This window comes from Buceros rhinoceros, unplaced genomic scaffold (assembly GCF_000710305.1).
Source record: "Buceros rhinoceros silvestris isolate BGI_N320 unplaced genomic scaffold, ASM71030v1 scaffold1063, whole genome shotgun sequence".
Lineage (NCBI taxonomy): Eukaryota > Metazoa > Chordata > Aves > Bucerotiformes > Bucerotidae > Buceros > Buceros rhinoceros.
Genome location: NW_010403975.1, coordinates 47,009 through 69,971, shown reverse-complemented (window position 1 = coordinate 69,971; position 22,963 = coordinate 47,009). Strand labels below are relative to the sequence as shown.

Sequence of the window (22,963 nt, the reverse complement as noted above, 5' to 3'; positions counted from 1 at the left end):
AGCTGAGGCTGTCTCAAGTTTTGCTAATGGGATCAGGGGTGGTGGGAAAGCAGCAGGAGAGGCAAGATAAAGGACTGTGGGATTGTAGAAATGGTTAAGAACATTCAATTCACTAAGATTAGCTTCAAAACAGCAGCTGTTAGTTTTATAAGCAATTTACTTGTGAAGTAAAAGAAAAAAAAGCAACTTCATACATTCACTTTCTCAGAATTGTTACACCACCTTCAGATCCCATTCTGTGTGTGCTCATGAAGCATGTGTTTGAATAAATACTTGAACAGCACGACAGTTTTACTGAAGGAAAATTCTAGTACAAAAATACAATAACCTTGCAAAGTTTTGCTTTGATCACTGGACTTTTTTTTGTTTTTTAGGTAAGGATTGGCATATACAATTTTGTAAAAATCTGCCAAAACCCCATTTATATTTCATTTTACATAATAAATCCATTTGCCAGAGAAATCCATTGCCAGAGTATTTGCCTATGCTTTTCTGGAAAAAAGTACTAACAGCGGTTAACACTGTGCATACTACATAGAATATGTTGCCAGAAGCCTGCTTTCTACCCTGAACATGAAAATATTAAGTATAATTTCTTATTTATTTCCTATTCCCTATGAACCCAAATCTGTCCTGATGAATTCGGAGCAGAAAAGACTGAAAACAAGTGAACTGAAAGAATAAGTGAATTGCTCACTTCCCTCACCATGAGTGAAGAGCAAAAATACTACCTGTTTTACACAAAGAATGCTGCTTCCCTACATGTAATCTTCACCTCGGATTTCTCTGTAACGTTGTAAGTGGTCAGAAACAGGGATCATTAGTAGTGACGCTACTAGTTAGTAGTGATAGGAGGTTATAGGAGACTGAAGGAGACAGCAAAGTTATTATGAAGATAGGGACTTGGAGAAAACACCTCCCTTTTTTTATTACTCCCACATGCATTTAAACCCCAAGACTGCAGAACTGTGCGGTGTTTTTTGATATTTGTGTTTCTGTTGTGATTAAGATCACCTGTGAGTTATGTGTGTAAAAGTACAGCCAACGTCACTCTTATTTTCATAATTCCATGTCACCAATTTAACAGACTAAATCAGTTACGAATGGGAGAAGATGGAAATGATTCTACCACTGTACATTCTGTGTGGTTAGTTCGTGAGCTGGTCAGCATCAAAGACTCAGTATCAGTGGAGTTCTCAGTGGATGGGAAATTTATCTAAATATGCATTCAGTATTCCTGAACTTACATAGCAGCGAAACAATGAAATATCCTTTATCATGACTCTCCTCCCGGCATAAGGAAAACTCACACAGTAATTACAAGTGATGTTCACAGTATAGAAATATGAACTATAGAATAGAACTGAAGTAAAACACGCTGATGAGTACCACAGAGAAACAGCGCAGAACTGGAAGCTCACATGATCATGTCCAGTAAGGGGTGCTCTAACAGTACCCGCTGCAGCTAAGTGACAACCGTTTCCTTAGCTATGGTGCTATGAAAATCATGAGGTCACTTAAGGTAAAAAAAAAGTAACACTAATTACTTGGCAGCATGAAAACCAGTGAAAGGCAGAGCAACAAATGCTTCTTTCTGCAGCGTCTTTTGTAAGATAATTCTGGTGTAAACATTTTGGTTTTTTGGAAAAAATTTCAAAAATTCAGTAACCTGGAAACACTGTCAACAAACAGTTCAAAGCAACCAAGCAAGTCCAGCTGTCTGTCCATTTCCTAAAAATAAAAAATTAAAATCCCAATGCGTCTTGTAATACAACTGGTTTGGCAAGCCTGACAATTGAAACGAAATGTGGAAATTGCCATTATATTCTCTGGAGACATATGATCAGAAAATGACCATAAGGAGATACAGGAAATGCACTTCAGACCAAAGAAGAGTGTGAAACACTAACAGTTACGGGATTTCTTCTGGTTTGACTTCAGATGAGTGTTAAGATCTGTCTGGGTTCAAGTTTGAGGGAAAAAAAAAAAAATCCATATTCATGAAAAGTTTACAAAATTATTTTTCACATAAAACCAGCAGTAAAATGGTTACACTGGTTATGAACATGTTTGAAAGGATTACAAGATCCAGGGTAGTAAAAAAAATCCTTGGGACCATGCTATTAGAAAAATGTGCTTTCAAAAGCACAGATACAGTGGAACAGGTATAGAAGATACTGCAAAAAATTATGTAATACTCACCGTCTCTTGCCCGATTGAACAACTGCTTCCTCCTCTCGCCCCCAGTGCAGTCAGACAGCCATCATTCTAGAAGAAGAAATTATTTTAAAACTTTAATATAAAGTATTTTGATAAAGCATAATTTTGAATATTTTCATGCCAACTGTAAACCAGAAAGAATTATCTGTAATAAAAAAAAAAGAAGAGAAAAAGGAGAAGTGCTCTTAGGCAACACTGAGTAATATTGGCTATGTAGATATTTAGAAAAAGATACTACACTTTTCAAGTATGTACACTACTCTAGACACACGGGGGGAGACAGAGGATTGATGACTGTGCAGTCTGAGCTTGCTTGCATTGCAAACACTACCGTAGATGTTTAAGAAGTTGTTGCAGTTAACTTTACCTCTGAACCAGTATGTAAAAGATGTGACTTTCATCACATCTTTTGTGATTTTTGGTCTTAATAACATTTTTGGTCTTAATAACCAATACTTTCCATTTAATTCTAATTGTTCTATCTTTATCACTTGCTCTTCAGACTTCCAATGAAGTCAAAGAAATAGCAGGTATATATATAATGCAATAATTAACATTTGCCTGTACCTACAAAATTTGATTTCTGTCAAACGATAGAATTCTTCAGTTGAAAGAAGATGTACAACAGAAAAATTATAAAAATTAGCAGAAGAACAACAAATTAGAGCAAAGAGATGGAAATCCTTTGCTGGTGTTACTTAACTTTTTTCAATAGATTATTTTCACAAAGGGGAAACCAGTTTCCTCTAGATTTTGCGTGTGTCAAAGGATACAAACCACCATACAGAACAGAAATATTACACAGCAATTAAAATATTTTAGATGAGCTTTGTGAAGTAAACAACATTTCCACCCCAGCAGATTGTACCACATTAAAAACAACATTAAGGCTTCAGAATTTCTATCCAACATACTTCTTTCCTATTTTACAGTCCCTCCTTTAACTGTCTGTTGCATGAACTTCTTTCTCTTCTCTTGCTTTTTTAAAAAACTACATTTATAATGTTTTGCTTTTTAAAAAAATAATTATTAGGATGATCCAAGAAACATCATTTACTGCAATTCTCAGCAGAATAAATTGCATTCTCCAGAACAGACTCTTGCCCTCAACACTGTTTTCCTAACATAGCTCGGCTTACCCCGTGTGGGGAAGAAATCACTGACTATCCTGAACACAGGGGTTCCATTCAGTGCCCAGACTGGTTCGGTATTGCCACAGTACTTACAGACACACACCATTCATACGGATGAACACAGCAGAAAAGCAAACAGTTGCACTCTTACAATCTAGCAGAACATCTAAGCCTGCCATCTCAAGAGTTCTGAATAATGATGTATATACAGAGAGGAAAAAAAACCAGCAGTGTAACTGCCTGATTTGATAAACAAATTTTGAACAAAGCCTGCTGGAGCTGCAGTTCAGATTACGTGGCTTGTTCAAGGGACTGCTGGTAGTGAGCACTGCCTTACAGGTTTCAGCTAATTCTCCTATTCCTTTCTCAAGGTTAAGAGAACTGTGCAGGCACTGCGCTTAGCCTGTGGGATGGGAGTGCCTCCTGTTGCTCAAAAATGATTCATCAGAAATATTAGCAGTATTATTTAGGTATCTTGTTCAGGTACTCATATTGCCCCATTATTGTGTCTCAATCTGTCTGTCTCTCTTTTTAATAAAGTATTTATGTGCTCTCAAGCACTGAACATAAGAAGAGCTTGAATAGAGTGAGCTGTTTGGAAATAACAAGCTAAAATCCATGAGTCATCCTGCCACTATGTTGAATGTTCTCAGACACTGCCCTTAAACTTAAAACAACAGCAATCCAAAGCTTCCTCTTAAACAGATCCTCCCAGCACATCACGGCCTCTGTTTAGAAACATTTTTTAAGGTTGTGTCACAAGACAAAGCCACGTTTTCAGGATTCATAAAACGTGACAGACACACTGAAGTATACAAATACATCAATCTTAATACAGTATTAATGTCTCCATTTTACAATGCAAGATGGAAATTAGTTAATCCTCATCTTGCATCAGAACAGACGTGGAGCTATAGTTATGTTTGAGGAGCTGGTCTTTTGGGGAGGCAGACCATCTGTGAGAAACAGGAACGAAATGCTTGCTGAAAAAGCCTGCCATGTCACACCGATTTTGGTTGAACAAAGCTGTTAGGAGCTTTCAGTGTAAGGAACACCCTCAAAAGAAGGTAAATAGATCCAGTAGCTGATGCAGAGTTCTACAACATGGAATATCACGCTGGTTATCCATGACTAACCCACTTAGATAGCCTTGACATTTCTAACACAAAGCAAAACATGTTTTAAGACACTACTACAAGAGAGCAGATAAGAATAAACTGAAAAGTAAGCTGCTGTATCAAGTGTCATTGATCCCTGGTAATAGTACTAATAAAAATGTTTATGGCTTTTTTTCCCCGAACTGGGCAGTTTCAGTGATAGTGGTAATGGAGGCTTTGCTTTTTTATTCATGCAGATGCACAGCAGCCAACAGGATTTGGACATTAGACAGCATGCACTCCCTTAGGAGGAGCAGCCCTGAGTAAGAAGTGATATGTAACTATGGCCTGTTCTGTAAAAATTCAAGCATTTCATTTCTGCTACTGAACAAATATATTTCAAATTCCACAATACCAAAGTTAAAAGAGAGAAATATGGAACAAAGTAAAGCCTACCAGTGGTTTCACATGCTACTTCCTTATATGTAAATACATTCTTCATGGTAACAGAATAAACACATAGATTAAGCCCCACTTCTAATCAGTCATTAACTCTTAATAAGTACACTTGGGAAATGAGTTTTTAAGATCAGTCTCGGGCAGACACTGCACAGAGCAGGGTAAACTCCAGTGTGTGTGCATGCAGGGCCAAAGCCACCCTCCCTCCTTTTCCCATTAGAGTGACAGACTCAGTGACATGAAGTGCTGCTTCTCTCCACTCCACCTCCCTGTACCTGCCACCTGCCAGAACAGAAGAAACTGTCAGTGTTTCTTGTGCAAACACTCCAGAAAAGACAGAAGGAATGAATGTTAAAGCTCCTCTTTAACTCCGTTCAGTAGATCTGTGCCTCAGTGTATAATAGCCTACGTTCTGATACTGTTAACCTTATTCGTGGTTATTTCTGTTTATGCTTTGTTTTTTGAGGGTTTTTTTTCCCTTGTTTTTTTAAAGGAGACAAAATAAGAAGTGAATGTATAGTGCTCAAAAACCACACAACTGCCTTAAAAGTCATATTTAAAACATATAAAAACGTTAGAGAAATCACTCTAAGCTTTTACAGTTGCTCCATTGTTTTCATTTTTCCTTACGAACCCAAGGGTTAGAAATGTACTTAATCCTCTCCTTCCCTAAGCAGGTCATGCAATCTCTTTACCCCAGCAATTGAGAGTTTTAAATGAAATGCTAACTAGGCTAAGACTTAGCCTAAAATAATTGAATTGCTGGTATTTCTGTTCTTGTTCTCTAGCCCAATTAACTGTCACCACACTCCTAGCTCAGGACACCTAACTGTACAAATCTAGTCTACAGGAAACAGAAGTACAAGGACAATATTAATAGCCAAATTAAAATTATTCTAAAAGTATTAATTGTAAGAATAATGTACTCTTCTTTGGTCTTAATTACTCTGTCTGTAATCACCGTAAAGTTACTTCCTTAGGCTTCAGATGTCTACAATCCTTATTTGATTGCAGCTTTCAACATTTAATGAGCACGGGAATCTATAATCTGCCTAGAGGAAAAAAACCAAAACTGTGCCAGGCTGCACTTTATTGAAACCTGCAATGTACAAACAGAAAACAGAAATGCAAACACAGCTGCTGGAGAAAAGCCTACAGGGATTAAAAAAAAAAAAAAAAAAGAAGAAGAAAGAAAAAAGGGAAAAAAGATCAATTCAGAAGAATGTGGAATATTTCAGCTCCTGAAATTATTCAAAGCCTCTTCAACTATTTTATCGTTTGTAAATATGCTACTTTCTTGACATAAATTACTCAGTTCATCTGCACTTATGTATATTGCTGCATTTATAACAGAAAAAATAAGAAAAAAATTCGAAACCTTTACTTAATACTCTTAGAAAAAAAACATTTTAAATTAGCTACTATTTAGTATTTTCCAAAACAGTTGATCCTGTAAATGTTTACAGAGCTTGCTGTGACCAAGAACACTAAAATGATTGAACAATTTTTATTTTTTTCCTAAAAATTACACATTGATAGCTAAAAAAAAATCAAAAATGTGAAAACAAGAACCATTCAGCCACTAGCAAAACCACAATGTAAAACAATGCTTCCAAAATTTCTTGGTGAATCCTATGTATCTTACAAGCCTTCCACAACACTACTAACAGATTCTGCTTAAAAAGGTAGGTCCAAAAAAGCGCTAAACCAACCCACACCAAAATTCCAAATCAAACACCTTTTTTTTTTTTCCCCCATATGTGTAAAACACCTATAAACAATCCAATTAATTTATGGCCATTTCTAACATTTCTCTGGAAAAGTATAATTAGCATGAAATTAAGACAGAATATTGAACCACGGTATTCTGCCCATGGGTACAGGACGATGAACATCTCCAGCACAACAGGCCCAGCTTTCCAGAGCCACACGTGTGCTCAGTGTCCAGAAGCACCACTGGTTCTTCCATCACTGGTCTCTGTGCATTTTGTGTCTAATCCAGGTTTATCAAGTGTGTAGCTGGAATTCATGGCATTCACAGATTCTGTTGGATTTTTATTAGGGGGATCAGGAAATCAGAAATAAAGAAGGGAAGAAATATCACCTCTAGAAGTTTGCAATCTATATCTAACAGATGAGCAATTAAACAAACATGGGATAGCTGTGTGACAAAAAGGTGAAGTATGAGTAAACAATGAAAATACAGTGCTGCAAATAGGATTAAATTCCAAGTTATTGTCCCAGCTTTCACTCCCTAATTATCAACGCCTCTATCATTATCATAATCAAAAAGACAGGACTGTGATTTTAGTTTATTTATTTCTAAACAACAAAAAGTAAATAATGAAAGAACACAAAGCTTTTAACTTGCAGATATCTGACCTCGATTCCAGCTGGCTGCAGCTAAAGCTTATTTGTCCATGTAGACTATATGCTTGAAGATACCCGAATAAAGACAGGATAAAACACACCCCTCTCTACAATGAGAACTTGTGAATAATGACATTTTATACTTAAACATCCATTTAAAAAAAATGCAAAGATAGAATTCCTTACCGTCTGTAGTCTACCCAATAGTGTTCGGCTAAGAGGATTTCCTACTGGGCTGAAACACCCTGTGAAAAGAAAAGGCTGTGAATTTTCTGCTTGTTATCCTTTTCCATCGAATAAACCATTTTATTTTAAAATCATTATGTTAGCAGGATATGTTTGACAAAATTCTAATGAAAAGCAGCAGCATCTTTCAGTCGCGACTATGCATCCTTCAGTCAGGAACAGTTGGAGGGTTTATTTAACTAACAGACCTGACACAAGGTTAACTAATCCAATATTTCCATTCAAATGATTTGGAGAAATAGCTCAAGCTATGTCCACATGCCACCTCATGCTCAAAGCTGACCCTATTATCTAAGCTGTATTGCTTTTCTCTTCATTGAATTTCTGAGTAATGCATACAAAGTTTTCCAACAGAAATGATCACAAAAACTCTCAAAGGAATTACTTCCTTATTTTATCTGAAAGAATAACTCTGCCTATTCAGTAGCTCCCTTTGATCATCTGAGTTCCTATCACAACACATCTTGCTGTTTATTTTATTCACGCTCCACACAGTGCATTTGAACAAGTACTTGTAAATTCTTTTCAAACTATTGTGTTAACTACTAAGCTCAAGAAAATCCTTTCATCATCTATGGATTTATCTTTTTGTTATTGGTCTCCTTGGCTGTATACTCAAGAAAACATCTTAAAAAGAAAAGATACAAAAATCTGAAAATCGTTGGACACGACAGTGATAAACGCTGCCATTTTGTTGGAGAACGATTGCTCAACTAGAGAGCTGCCAGATAACAGACTTAAGCTCACTGGATTTTCTCTGTGAGACACTAGATTTGAAACAAGTTTTGTTTTCAAAGAGAAAAAGAAGTTCTGAAAACTCCATTTCATTTGCCACTCCAAAAGCCTACTCTTGAGAAGCCCAGTAAAGAGGACCTTTCAGATTCCCAGGTACCAGCACAGCCCCACAAGGAAGCTTGCGCAACCCCACCTACAGCACACTTTCTGAAGCCTAGTGGTTTTGACTTTCACAAAAGATTTACTCATAAATGCTTAATCATTAAGATATTTAGATATTTCTAAATATAATAAAAGCCGCAAGCTCAAATAACCATAGTTAAACTGTACTCCTGCGGATCTTTCATATAGGAATTTTGTTCTTGTGAAAAATCCTAAATAGCATTCATTGAGGTTTCAATTTTGTGTATGAATTAAGTATTTTCTGATTTTAATAATTTCAAAACCTGCCTGTATAAATTCTGAAGTACTTAATTTTGAAAGGCTTTCTTTTATTTTATTACTTTTTTTCATTTATTTTCAGAAGGGGAAAGAGATGAGAATAGAAGCCATTGCCTGTATTCAGCCCATACTCAAAGATGGTAGACTTGAAGCTTACGTTTTTTCAAATAAACTATTTGCTAAAACATCTGTTCAGTACTAACACCAAAAATCAGTGGGGATATTTCATGTATTGTTATCAACATATTCATACAGCTACAAAAACAAAACAAGACATGATACCACATATGGATATACTATTGCATACAAGTGTTGTATCGATTTTTTGATTAAAAAACCCAAACTCAAGACCAATAAAAGCTCTGTGTGATAAAATAAAATCATTTTCTTTAGACAGCTAAGTATTCTACCACAGGATTTTCAATATGGGCATTGTAGTGTTATGCCAGTTCACACAAACCCATATGAAGATAAAAGCTATGTATGCTGAAAACAATTGCTTGTTTGGAAAAACCTTCAGGCTTTAATTATAAAAATTGATCTGCATTTTTAACAGTAATACCATTGACTTTCTTGCTCTCCTAAGGAAAATACGTACTACTCCAAGCACTTCTGGACTGTGTGTTTATCTATCCGAGCAATCCTGTGCAGTCTCTGTATTTAGCTGCTTGTCAGGTAAAAACTTCATGGTTAGACAGATAATCCTCAATTAAGCCTCAACAAAGGCCAAGGCAGACCTGTTCTGCTACAAGTGTAGAAAAGGGCCAGATGTGTAGCTCAAAGCTGTAAGAAGTGCTATACCGAATTCCAGCAGCTGGCGCTGGTTTTGATTTACCGTTTTCCACAACTAGAGTTTTTTTCCAAAACACGCAGGAAATTCTTACTACTTCATTTGAGGTGTAAACACTACATAGACCACAGCACACTCGGGTCCAAATATTCTATGCTCCACAAAGCCAGTGCTGTTTCTTCATACAGATCATGCCTACTGGTTACCCCAAACTAGTCCTTATGTTTTCCATTAGTTGTTTACAATCCTTTACTAGCTCCTACATTTGAACCCTCCTATTAAAAAAACCCCGAACTCCATAAACTGTTCAGATCTTTCTCGTTCTCAAAGCAAAGTCCATTCAGCAATCAAGGGAACATCCAACTCTTCTTTCTCAAATAATGCGGTAGATTTTTAAAGCAATTTTACACAGCTATTGGCTTGACGTGGTTCCATGCTTGATGAAGCATGTAAATGGCACCAAGCAGGTGTGACTAACAGCCTCAGCAGTGCTCGCTTTGGTTACCTCCGATCCAGGCTGCTCAAACTTTTCAACTACTTTAGTGAGGCACTGAAATTGGGGTCGGGATCGCAGGACCACTTCATCCAAAAAAGGAAGTTTACAAGACACTGTGACCTATTAGGACTCTCACTTAACTTGAGCTTACGTAAAGGTCATTAAACCCCTTATAAGGTCAAACCTGAAAAAAAAAAACCCAAAACCAACACCCCGGTTAATCTAGACTGTCTTATCTTAAGGATGCTTCAGAATCACTAATGAGAAGCATTTTTATTGATTCAGAGGGTTTATTAGAACTCTCCAATCTTTGTTCTTAACATTTGCTGGTTTTACCTCCAGAACTCTGTACACCTCTTGAGCAGCTGATCTCCCCTATGAAAGGATTACTCTATTTCCTATTACTCTGCATTGATTCTTCAGTGGTGTCCCCTATAGGGAACTTTACATGAGAAAAATAAATTATTTCTAGAAGAACACATTGCTAATGTCTACATATGATGTTACATGTCTCAAAGATGTGCTGTTGCTTGTTCTCAAATGATCAGAATTTTCACACTGACACAACTGAACAGCAGGATAGCTCTTCTTTATGGTCCCCATAATCCTCTTGCTATGATTATTTTGTGAGTCCATGCATGTGCTGACTTTAGGTAAATGTCTACCAAAGAACTGGCATCTTTTGAAAACCAGTGTAGCTGTCTGCCTTGAGAGGGAATCTGAAACTCTGTTAGTTTCCTGTGCAATTTGAACAGCGAACTGAAAGTCTATCCTTGATTCCCCTGGGTCACATCTATATTCTCTGCCAGTATAATGGCAACTAAAGAGAAAAGAAGACACAAAGCAAGTAGCTGTCCTCCAGTCCAAGGCACACCTGTACTACCAAGCTCCCAGTTTTACTGGATGCTTTCACTGAAGAAGTACCCTCTGCTCTAGATAAGCACATTAGCGCAAAGAGATTAAATTCTAAATAGTTGGGCCGAAATACACAGGAAGTAGATGAGTTCACTTCCAAACAGATTAGATTTATACAGAAATTTATATAATTACAGCAACAGTGCCCCCAAATAGCACTTGTAATAATTAAAACTTGCTTTTTAATAATAGCATCTTTAGCTACTACATTTGTTTTAAATTAATAGCAAAAGACCCAGAACAGGGAAAAGAGACCTTCTAGGGAGTCACATAATTCCACTATTCTCCTACTGGAGTGTCTACAGTCACCTGATATTAAATGTTCAGGTGAAAAATTCCTCTTTTAATAGAGGCTGAGAGAATATTCCTTATGGAATTTATGTTTTAATTAACATTTCAGAAGAAGGCTTTTTCTCCCTTTATGAAATGCTTTTGATAAATTAATTTTATTACTTAATAAAGGTATTTGAGCATCATAAATATCCAAGGACTCCATCTCATGGAATCTACAGTTAATGAAATGATCTTAAGTTCACCCTGGAAAATCCTAAGAAAAAAAAAATCACAGAACACTAAACACACAAATACATAACGAAGAAAATTGAAAAAAGTTAATATTCAGACATTTCTGTGATGAACCCTTCCATGCAGGCAGAAAAAAAATTTCTTACATATTCCAGTTCTACATAATTTTTTTTATTTGAGTTTTACTTTAGTTTATACTAATTTTTAATGTCTTAAAAACCCACAAACAAATTCTGAAAGACATGAAAATAAACTATGCCTCTAGGAAATGGTATTCTTTTTTGCAGACATTCTTCTTGTAATTTATATTGTGGCCTCTTTCAACTTAGCATGGTTAAAATAAACAACTAACACTGAGAAAAAAAAAAATCAGCTCAGATATGAGATGAATATGTGTTCATCACCTGGGTTCTCTTCCTGTTTGTCTTCTGTCGCTTTAAAACTGTTCCCTGTAAACAGAATTATGTTTTCAGCACTAACACCTAATTGAAAGTATGATGTTTCTGACCAACAGATCTTTTAGTATGCAGTATAATCACTACTTCAGGCTTCAAAGGAAAGTTCAGAGTTCTCAAAAAGTAAAAGCTTTCAGAGCAGTATTACTCAGTTCTTTCTGTAATCTCAGTTTTCAAGCTAGGTATAAATGTAAGAGAAAGAAGATAATTTTGTAATGATCTACATATATATTAATTTTCCCTCAAAGGTTTTATCTTCACAACAATTATGCTTTAATAGATCAAAGAGAAATCATTAAATAAAAAGATAGTTTATACATTGCATAAGAACTCGCTTTCCTTTACTTAAACACAGGATCAGATACTTTTAAAACTCACCGCTATGGTTTTCAGACGCAATTCACACAAAATTAAAGGAAAGGATGCATTCACTTAACACAAATGTACCTTTGTTCAGCAAAACAGGTATTTTACTAACATCCAATGCTGTCGGCAAAAACCAATTTCAAATTCTGCTCTACATAACTCAGTCTAGCACCTACCATTTCGAATATATTCCAAATTGAAGCGGAGAATGGATGGAACCAAAGTGTATTGAAAACTGTTTCAATGAAGTTTAATCTGTATCACAGCGTTTAAAAGCACTTTGGAACACATGTGGCTGAAGACAGAGCAAGAAAACTACATTCAAAAGCAGTTGCAAGTGACACAAGGAACAGAGTGTTTTTGGCACTCTTTCTAAAATAGTGTTCTTTTGGTAGCTAATATGATACCAAAGGAAATGGTTAATTCTCTTGAGAGCCTGTATCTTGAAAACCACTTAAAATGTATATTCTTGAATTAGATGGTTCTCACATGTCACGTGTTTAAGGGTATATGCAAACTGCTGTCATGGCATCACTACTGCACGCAAAGAACTTCTACAAACACTGATAAGGTTCTTACAATGTATTCTGCATTGATTGAAGTCTACTCGACAGCAGGTGAGCTCTGCTCACTAGCAGTGCTATCACTAGCCCTCTCCTTGACTTTTCTCCACTTTTTTCTTCTATCAGAACTTTTGGAAGAGACTGAACTCTCTCCTCAATGCCATTCTCATTTTTTAAGTGGAGTTCCAATTTGCAAACCTAAATCTATTCATTTAAAACCAAACCATAAAACCTAGAGGACAAACAAAATCCCTCTCTGTTTACTGTTTCACTTTCTGAAAGTTATACAAAGAAAGTTCTGTTAATTTGTTTTACCAGTTGGGTATGAGAGCTGTGTTCATGTTATAAACACTTTAAAAAATGGGAGCGATAAGCCTTAGCTCTACTGCTGCCTGTCAGAAGTCAGTCCTCCAGTTAGAGGAGAGACAGATCTAGATGGCAATGACAAAAACAAAACAAAAAACCAAACCCACTTCCCTCCCGCCCCAACTAAATCAAATCAGAGCTGTCCTGCTAAGTGGAAAAGCATAAAACTTGGTTTTGTTTCTTTTCCCCACACCCATTAATACAATGAATGAAAATTTGTAAACTAACAGAATAAAAGAAACTTGGGAACTCATGTCAGTAGATCAGGCTGTGGTTGCTATTCAAAATCCTATACAGAGATGTCTGCACAGAAGAATAAGCTTCAAAAATAAAAAGTATTCAATATTTTACCTTTTTAATGAATTGTTTACTACATGCTGGCACTAAAAATAGTTATCTAGACAATTAACTCCAGGGAGTTTCACAATTCAGTACCAAGCAGCTCCACACACTCTGCTGTAGCTGTTTATACACTAGCATGAGATTTTCCAGTAGCTGCCCCAACTCCAGATGTTAGGAGAACTCTAGGCTCCTCAAACCCTGAGTCAGTCACGGTCTTCCTAAACTGAGAAAGACAACTGGTCTAGTGTGCTTACACACAGTAACTTTCTTATCCAAGGACTCGTATAGTTATCTCTAGCTGTGGCATCTGGGTGTCTGATTCTTCAGCCCAAATGACCAAGCACATCCTTGCAGCAGAGCTAAGTGAACACTGGAGCAGGGGAATGGAGCAAGGCTTGAATTCCACAGAGAAACCTTCACTATAACACCAACTAATTCCAATCCTCATGTAAGAGACCTCCGTATCAGACACCACTAACACAAAAACCCCACTATGCTTCTGGCAGTGCCACATGCCTCAACTTAATTACATCTACCATTAGCCAGAAGAACGCACAGAGATTTTTATTCGTGGTTAGCCACCATTTTCAATGCTGGTTCAAGGACACAAACGTGTATTTGCTCTGAATCTTAGAATAATCCACCAGAAGGAACTATGAAGATGGTCGGTCACTGGCTCTGAGGAGAATACCGTTTCACGCGAATACATTTATCCTGAACTTAGGCGCAATGAACAGGTAAAATTTGGTCCCTGTTTACAAAAGGTATAATGAAGTAAAAAACTATTGCATCACAAAACCAATTTAAAAAATCCAACTTTTTAATTAGAGATTAAAATCAAATATATTTAGCAGTCTACACACCCACCTAATTATTTCTGAGTAATCTTATCATCATCTCACATTTTTCTCGCAAATGTTAAGTTTCTACAGCACCATATATAAACAATGCAAGTAGTAGCACGTGTCCCAAGATTCTTTTGAACATTTATTGAATTCATGCTAATCAGGGACGTGCTAATTTATGACAACCTCTCTGGCAGTGGATACAACTGAAAGTGAGCAGGGGTTATAGTATCCAGTTGTTTGTTTCTATAATGTTGAGAACAGAAAGGAACTCTACAGTAAACATCAATAAACCTGCACAGACACCATCAGCATTCTGAAATCAGATTGGCAATACTATTTACAAGTTTAGATAGCAGATTAAAAAAGATGTAAGGAAAACGCAGACTGTGACACATATTTTGTATTAATAAGAGTTATTTCTCTTCTAGTGCTGCAGATATCCTGGAAAAGTCATTATTAGTTAAGATCACCAAGATTATTTAAAAGCAAACAAACTAAATTACATTTCAAAAGAAATTTATTTTACATTAAACTTAAATAAAGCTTGTGGTGTTACCCTATCAAAAAGTCCTTCATGAAATACAGAAACCACAGTACCTTAGAGCTGTGGATGCTCATCACTGAAGTAGCAAAATTCACTTTTGGGTTTATAACTTACCCTCCTTGAATCAGAGCAAATGAAGCTCTTAAGCGAGATTTATTCATGTCTGTTTCGTAAAAATATGTAGTACAGTTAAATTCTATTTTTTAATACAGTTAATTGTATGTAATGTAATACAGTTATATATAAATTAACTCTATCTGCTACTCCTGAAGTCAAGTATTTACTGACCTCAGGAGGTCTACTCATATCTTTGAACAACACATTTGACTAAGGGTAAAAGACAGAGAATGAAAATTATGCAAGGAAGGAAAACAAAGTCATTTATTCCACGTGGTTCCTCCCACAGCCGAAATTCAGCGATGGCTAGTTATCCACAGTTACTTCAACCAAATCAGCCTGCTGCTCTGCAAAAGGAGAGCTGAAAGAAAATATGCTTAGAATACCACAAACACTTTCCAAAACCAACCATTAATATTTTTGCAATGCAGTCTTCTCAAGAAAAAATAAGCCAGTTACTGCATATACTACCTTTTCCATATTACCAAGTAGCCTTACAGTGTCAAATCAATTCTTGATTAAAAAAAAAAAATCTTGTAACTGCTCAAAGAACATATGTAGCATTCAAAGAAAAATAGTATCAGCAATATCTGATGTAATATTCTGGAACAAATAAGTCAGCTTGATATTTCAGGTCTTTATCATGACCAGAATATCCACTAGAATAGCCACTACTTTCTCCAATAAATTGGTAATTTCAGCCAGTACTTAATAATAATTTTGAGGATTTATTACCAGAGAATTCCATGACACTGCCAAGCAATTAATACATTATTAAACCTGAAAAATGCAGGACTATTGGCAGGCATTAAATCAGGATACATTATCTGAGAGTTTTAACACGGTCTAAAAGAGTAAGGAAAAAGAAGTTCACAGCAGATACACTTACTACTGTACTTTCAGAACTAGAAGGCTATGTCTTTAAAATGCACTCCTAAGTTTACTTTCCATTTTGTAGTTCAGAAACTAGATCAGTCAGATATTTCATGAGAATGTCTGCATGGTGAAACCAACCTACCACATGTGAGATTTTATGCGTGCACACTTCCGATTTTTCGGACAATTCATGAAGAAACTATAAAAAACAGTTTTTCTATCTATTGGTGAGTAGGACATAAGTAAGTCCTTTCTAATTCTTTTCCACCTGTATACGGAAATAAAATAACGGCCTGTAGCAATTTTGGTAGCAAAATCTGAATACATGTTGTTGTAAATAATATATGACCAAGTGCTTGAGACTAACCAGTATCATCCATCATAGAGGAAGTTAAGTCCAACATTGCAGAACCAGCTGGGCACAGAGCTCAACAACATTGGTTTTTCAGTTTCCTTCACCTACAAGGTCTGCAAAGCTTTCTAGAATGCAACAGCAACGTGCTGCTACTTCTACGGCAGTGGATTTTTTAAATGCTTTTTAGAAAGTATCACTACTGCTATACTTTCAGCCTTCAGTCACCATGCAAGTACTCTAGCAGATGTTACACTGGTTATACAAATATGTGGATATCAAATCTTATGGTACTTTGGAGAAGATGAAAAACATGACTTGGCCATTAAGGGGCACCTCTAGTACAGGAGGCTCTGGTAGAAGGCTGGAATTATCACTTAAAGAACAGGAAAGCAATCTGTTCTAGACACATTTCTCCTTGGGACTTAGGTGGAGGATATGCAAAAAATAACTATGGAAATGAAACTGACTGCAAAGATCATTAGGAGGCAATACTCCCTGTCATTTACAAAGTGGTACCTGATCTGAGGAGAGGTAAAAGACTGAAAACCAAGACAGGCCGGTTCATAAAGAGGGACTGTGCCCAGCTTTGGGCCAGGATCACATTTCCAGTACTCTGGATATGCCAGAGATCAGACTTCTCTCCAAGGTTCAACTGGCAACCCAAATCACTGCAGCTGCTAGTAGAAGAAAGCAGGACTTTACACTATCTCAGTGTCAAATCAGCAAGTAGAAGTTACAGTCCTATACAGTGAATTTTTGTCTTATTTGTATAGGAACTATACAAACAAGAATAGTTGCACAGCAAGTCTAAAGATGTAAACAAAAATGTTAATGAAAATTAAGAATGAATACAGAAATACCACTTGACTAAACGTTTCCTATAGTATCATGAAATAGAATTTGATTAAGTACTTAATATAGTAACAGGCAAACTTTTTTCACATCCTCACACAGGTAGTACCAAACTCATAAAAACTGAACTATTTTAACATACAAGTCTAATCACATCACCCGTTCTTTCTGGCTTGACTAACAGGTAAAATCACTACTCACTATGCTCCTACTGCATCTCCAATAATCCAAAATCCACATGAAATCAGCAACTGATAAGTTTTTATACTTACCAGTAAGAGAAAGAGGATTACTGAGGTCTGACTATTCAAGAACAGGAAATTCTTCTCCATTGCTTATTATGAAAGTAACCCTTTCTACTGAGAATGGTATCTTTAAAACTGACTTCATTACTAACTGCTACACAAACATTTGCTTCTTCAAAAGGACCAAACAACCACACAAAACACAGAAAACTGTCTGATAACACTAAATGTGGTACTCTCAAAGCCTTGAGAGCTTTTCATAGCCTTGTTCACATAAAAGCACATCATTGTTAAATCTTCGTACATGTTTTTTGCACATTCACATGTGCCAAATTATTAACTCAAGAACTGGTGATACAGACATCCCTGGACACACCTTGTTCTTTGTGAGATTCCTGGAACTTACCCTGAAAATTAGTTGTTTTGGTAAGAAAAGCTGATTTGCAGGGAGATTCTTAATTCAAACCACAATTGCAATAGCTGAAGATCCTTTACAAGTACAAACAGACAAAAAAAGATGGAAGTGTCTTTTACGGTCTTTACCGCAAAAAAAATGACTTTCCAGTAAAGTATGGTTATCAAGGTACACCTGATAAGATATGTCATAGATGTGTGTTAAGTGGGCACTGCACTCCGAATTTTCCTAATAACAGTAGCACAATTATCTTTTTTCTCCTGTTGGTTCTGCTTTTTTATACAGAAGTAGCCAAATCTGAGGCAAATATAATTGGGCTGAACATGCTGATAGAATGAACTGCTGGACACAGAAGGTGAAAAGTTATCACTAATTCATTAATATATAGTTCAAAACACAAGTTCTGAATATATTTCTAAAATAAAAAATTCCAACAGCATGACTTGGGAGTCCTTAAAGGAGATAAATACCAACTCAGTTTTAGCTTCTGGCTAGCTCACAAGGTAAGTTCTTCAACTAGCAATGTGTTCCATACAGAAGTCACCAGAAGCTGTTACAACGGGACTCAAGGACAAGAACATCCTTTTGTATTAGAGAGGTGAACTCAGCTTAAATGTGGCTATCCATGAATTCAAAGATACACGTAGGAAAACAGACCCTATATATGATCTTCACTTGAAAACAGTAGAAAACATGACATCTTACAAAGTGAATCTTAGCAGATACTATCCTTGCTAGAAAAAAAAAACCAACCCAAAACCAAAAAAACCCCCACACTAGGAGTATCGTTTCTTACGGTCTGCTGATGGATAGTGACAACCAGAAGTTTGGTGAAAGAATTCTCAAAACCTTTTCTGCTACTAGGCAATTTATCACACCAAATGATGCTCAACATATATTACTAAGTAAGCTTCCGTTTTCTGTATTTTATTCTCCTGCATATCAGTCTGCTTCCTTTGACCAGTCAGGCTCTAAATAGGTTCCAGACAGATCTTTATCAACAGTTGTCACTGTAACACCCTTCAGCTAAACTGGAAAAAAACCCCCAAACAATTAACAAGGCCCCAGAAGTTAGCACAGACAGCTGAAGCAGGGACAGTGTCCCTCTTTTCAAAACAGAAGATATTGACAGGATAGAAGGGGATGTCTAGAAGCATATGGGGACGTGATACGCTGGAATCAGTCTTCAGACGACACATACAGTTTCAAATACTATCTGTTACACAGTCTGAGTAAGAGTCTTCTGCTGAAAGACTGCCCAGCATCCCAAAGCACCTGGGGTCAATTGGGCAGGACAGACTCTAAAGAGTTTTTTTGAATTTGCCTATGTGTCATTTGGATCTTTCTTCTCTAGCCAAGGAAGTAAAATCTGAAGAAACTGAGCCCTAACTGTGAGAGGAAAAGACGAGGAAGCAACCTGTGCAATCTGTTCCTTCACTGGAACATACCAGAAGGTTGCAGAAAACACCAAAATACAAGTTTTCAAGAGCAGAGGTTTCTATGGCAATTCTACCATCTCATTTGAAGCCAACAAGTAATGAGTCACTGTTTCTTATAGCCTCCAGTGAGCAAGAAACCAAGCTAACACTGAGGAGGCCGGCTTCAGTGAAGCTCTCATTTCATCAGGATCAAAGCACGTTGAGGTTAGCTCCGTAAACAATACTAAGTCACTAGGTTGGGTGACAACAGCAATGGGTAAGTTACACACCCCCAGGGGCTTTCACTTCTCTCCACACACCTTCCGCTTTCTTAATCCTTTCCCAAGCCACCATTTTCTATCATTAGTTTCTACAGGACCAACATGATCGGTATCGAGCTATGTTGGTACCACAGTCTATTGCAGAGAATAATATGGACCACAGATAATCAAAAGTTAATTTAAAAGGTGTTATATTAGTAGAATGAATCATGTGAGGGAAGCTTGCTCTCACTGAACTCAGTGCTTCAACAACGAGGGTGAAAACAGTTGCATATGAGTTCAAAGTTTAGTTGTTTCACGCAGATAAAAATTATCTACAAAATTAGCAAGGTGTTATTAAAAAGTATTTACGTATACCAAAAAACGATGGATAATGTATCTTAAAAATACATTTTTCTCCCCCACCCCCGCAAATGTACTTTGTTTTTGCTCACTTGTCAAAAACCAGGAATGAAGTCCAAGGACTAGGTCTTTTCTTGGGAGACAGAGATGTCTCTTTGGGATCAATATCCTCATTGCTATACAGACAACATCCTTGCTGACCTGAACTGTCACGGAATTGATGCTTCACTGGACAGTCCTTGGGCAGAAGAACTGTTTCTACCTCTGAAACCAGCTAGAATTGCATTTATGCATCCACTTTGAAAACGCTTGCTGTTCTGTGGCTTAACAGCTCAAAACTTACAGACAAGCTCTATTTGAAAGGACAAGCTCAGACTGAAAACAGTTAACAGGACCTCTCTACTTAGGAATTAATTAGATTTGGTTGGTTTAGGATCCACATAATTGAGAAAGTCAGGGCACACTTAGGCCAAATCACTTTTGGCAGAGTCTCTCCACAGTACTACGTCACACCCTGATTTTGCAATCTGTATCCACTGCTGCCAAACAGAGAGTAATGCTTCATTTAATCCACACCCTTGTATTACTTGGCTGACAGTACTTCCTTTAGCCTGAAGGCACAGCAGTAATTACCCTAACACACACCAATTTCAAGTAAATATAAATGGTGTTCTTTTGATAAAGTTTTTGGAATCTCCAAAGATTGCTGTTATTGTTGCTCTGTACTTAGTGTAATTTTTAGTGAAACATTTTAATTAACTTGCTTAGAAGAAACGTGAAAAAGAACACATAAAAAAGAAACACGTGTATCTTTGATCTCAGCATAAACAATTCAAGCAAGTTTAACTAGAAAATACAAACTCTTCTGACATTTATAAATCTTATCAATCAGATAGCGGAAATGGGATAGCCAACCTTTTAAAATAGAACTAGATTGTCATTAACGTTAATGATTTTGACTCTGTCTATACGATTCTGTTGGAACATTTTTGTGGTAAGATGAATCTATTTATACAACTTTTGTTTTCAAATTTAAAAAAGAATTTTTAGTATTCATTTTATAAATGTAAACACTCAGCTCTTCTACCTTAGCAGGTCCTGTATTTGTACTTCGAGCCAGGACTCTGACATCGGCAACTGGTGCTGGTGACACAGTTGGGCCACAGAGCTCTGAGGAAGGTCTTTCCCCTGCAGAATTGCCCAAGCTGCCTGTAAGCCATGGCAAGGGCACAGCTGTGTCCCAGTACTCTTAACATCCCAGAGATGGCTCTAGTCACTGCGCAGAAGGAATAAGATCAGGGAAGTTCATGCAAAGGTTGGCTACAGATGACAACCGGGCCTTCCTAATGTATGCAACTAAAGAAATTCACACATAGTTTCTTCAAAATGTAAATGGTATAGCAAAATAGCTTATAAAAGAACCAGAAACGCATACAAAAAATTTATAATCTTGTGATGGATGCATTAAGTTTGAGAAAAATTAAGTTTAATTTTTCATTTTTCCCATTCTGCTATGAGCAAATAATAAAGAAGTTATTTTCTTACCCCCTCTCTTACAGTTTTCCCCTAAGTAAAAGTGAGAGATAAGAATATCTTAAAATGAATAATTGTTTTTCCCAGGGGAGTTCCCATTCAAATTAGAACACAGACAAATATAAAAAAACATTTTAGACCTAATGTTGTTCTGCTTTTGGTAAAAATATTTTCACCTAACTTCAGAGTCATTAAATCAGTTCACATTTGCTGAAGAGCTGTACTGTGGTGGTCAGCTCATACTTTGTGTCTACTTAGTTCTCTTTACCCTCTTTTGAAAAATAAGAGAAAAATCTGGTAGTGGGATCTAGAACTTAATCCATTATGATTTCTCTGTGACTATTCAGTGTTTTATAGGTAAAATAAAGCCTTGTAATAAATGTAAAAAAAAAGTAATTTCTTTAGTTAATAGGAGAAAATAAAAAAAAAAACAACAACATACTCAAAAAACTAGAGACTAAAAAAGCCAAGTTGATTTGCTTCAAAAGTGCTACTGTTCTGCACTTTCTTGTAACAGTTTCCAAACGTTACTGTTATCCAAACTGGGGGGTGGTGGTGGTGGGTGTTTAATTAAATCAGTTTCCCTGGGAAGGAAAACATACCTACTTGATCCAATCAATGAGTTGGAGGCAACTGAGTTTTACAAATTTCAGCAAAATGTGAGCATTCTGCACAGTTGCTATTAGATACCTGTTACAACAACAAAACGCAATTCTTATTTCTACCTTTAGGAATGCAAAAGAAGAGTATAGGCAAAAGTTTTCAATGTTTTAGATCCACTGTCTCATTGGAATAACAAAATGACAAGGCCACATTTAAAAAAAATTCCATTCCCATGAAAACGTTAGAAGAATTCTCTTGTAAATTTTAAAGAGGTTAAATTTCTAAAAAAATGTGCCAGGCAGGATCAGTTCTTTGAATATATGACACGGAGCAGGGAAACAGCAAATTGGATAAAAACACAAACATAACTGGGAAGTGAGAGACACTCACATATCAGGCCCATATTTCTTGCATCTTAGTGCACGTTCACCCTTTTCAAATGATTTAATTTACTGTAAGCAGATTGTAGCTTGCTGGAAGCTCACCATTCTGCAAGCATTTCTTTTGCATAGTCTTAGACCACTTTCTACTTTGGTAGCACCTCTACAGGACATACTAACAGGGTTCCGTACTTCTATAGAGTTTAAGACTTAAAGACAACTGGTTGTAGCCTACTAATCAATGGTGTTTCCCCACTGAACTGCCTGATCGCATTGAGGCCGTTACGACTACCCCGTGATGAACGACAAACTTGCAGTTCTTCCACTGTAGCAGTAAGGATAAACAGGAAAAGCTAAATGTATCGGGACACCAGGGCAAAATCCACTGAAATCCTTTTGCACAGGCCTCATAATGTCACTTCATTATTTTCTTAATATGACCAAAAATGCCCAACAAGCTCACTGATACTATGGAAACCGAGAGACTGTCACATTATTCAATATTACCTACTTCCCTTCTGTAAGCATTTGAACATATATGAGTAAGAAAAATCCGTTTCCATCATCAGTTATTCCTCCTAGCAGCTTGTATTGCACTCAAACCACTTCCAGCTAACAGTGTGGGGACTGAACCG

At 36.6% G+C, this 22,963-nt stretch overlaps 1 protein-coding gene across 1 annotated transcript in view; it reads right to left on the bottom strand.

The window, feature by feature from the left end:
• Positions 1 to 22,963, bottom strand: part of AHI1 (Abelson helper integration site 1) — an 81,295-nt gene that overhangs the window by 14,526 nt on the left and 43,806 nt on the right. Inside the window, exons 19-20 of the mRNA XM_010133180.1 lie at positions 7,466 to 7,524; positions 2,203 to 2,268 (exon numbers count right to left, since the gene is read on the bottom strand). Of these exons, the coding sequence (XP_010131482.1) occupies positions 2,203 to 2,268; positions 7,466 to 7,524 (125 nt within the window). The remainder of the gene's footprint in view (positions 1 to 2,202; positions 2,269 to 7,465; positions 7,525 to 22,963) is intronic.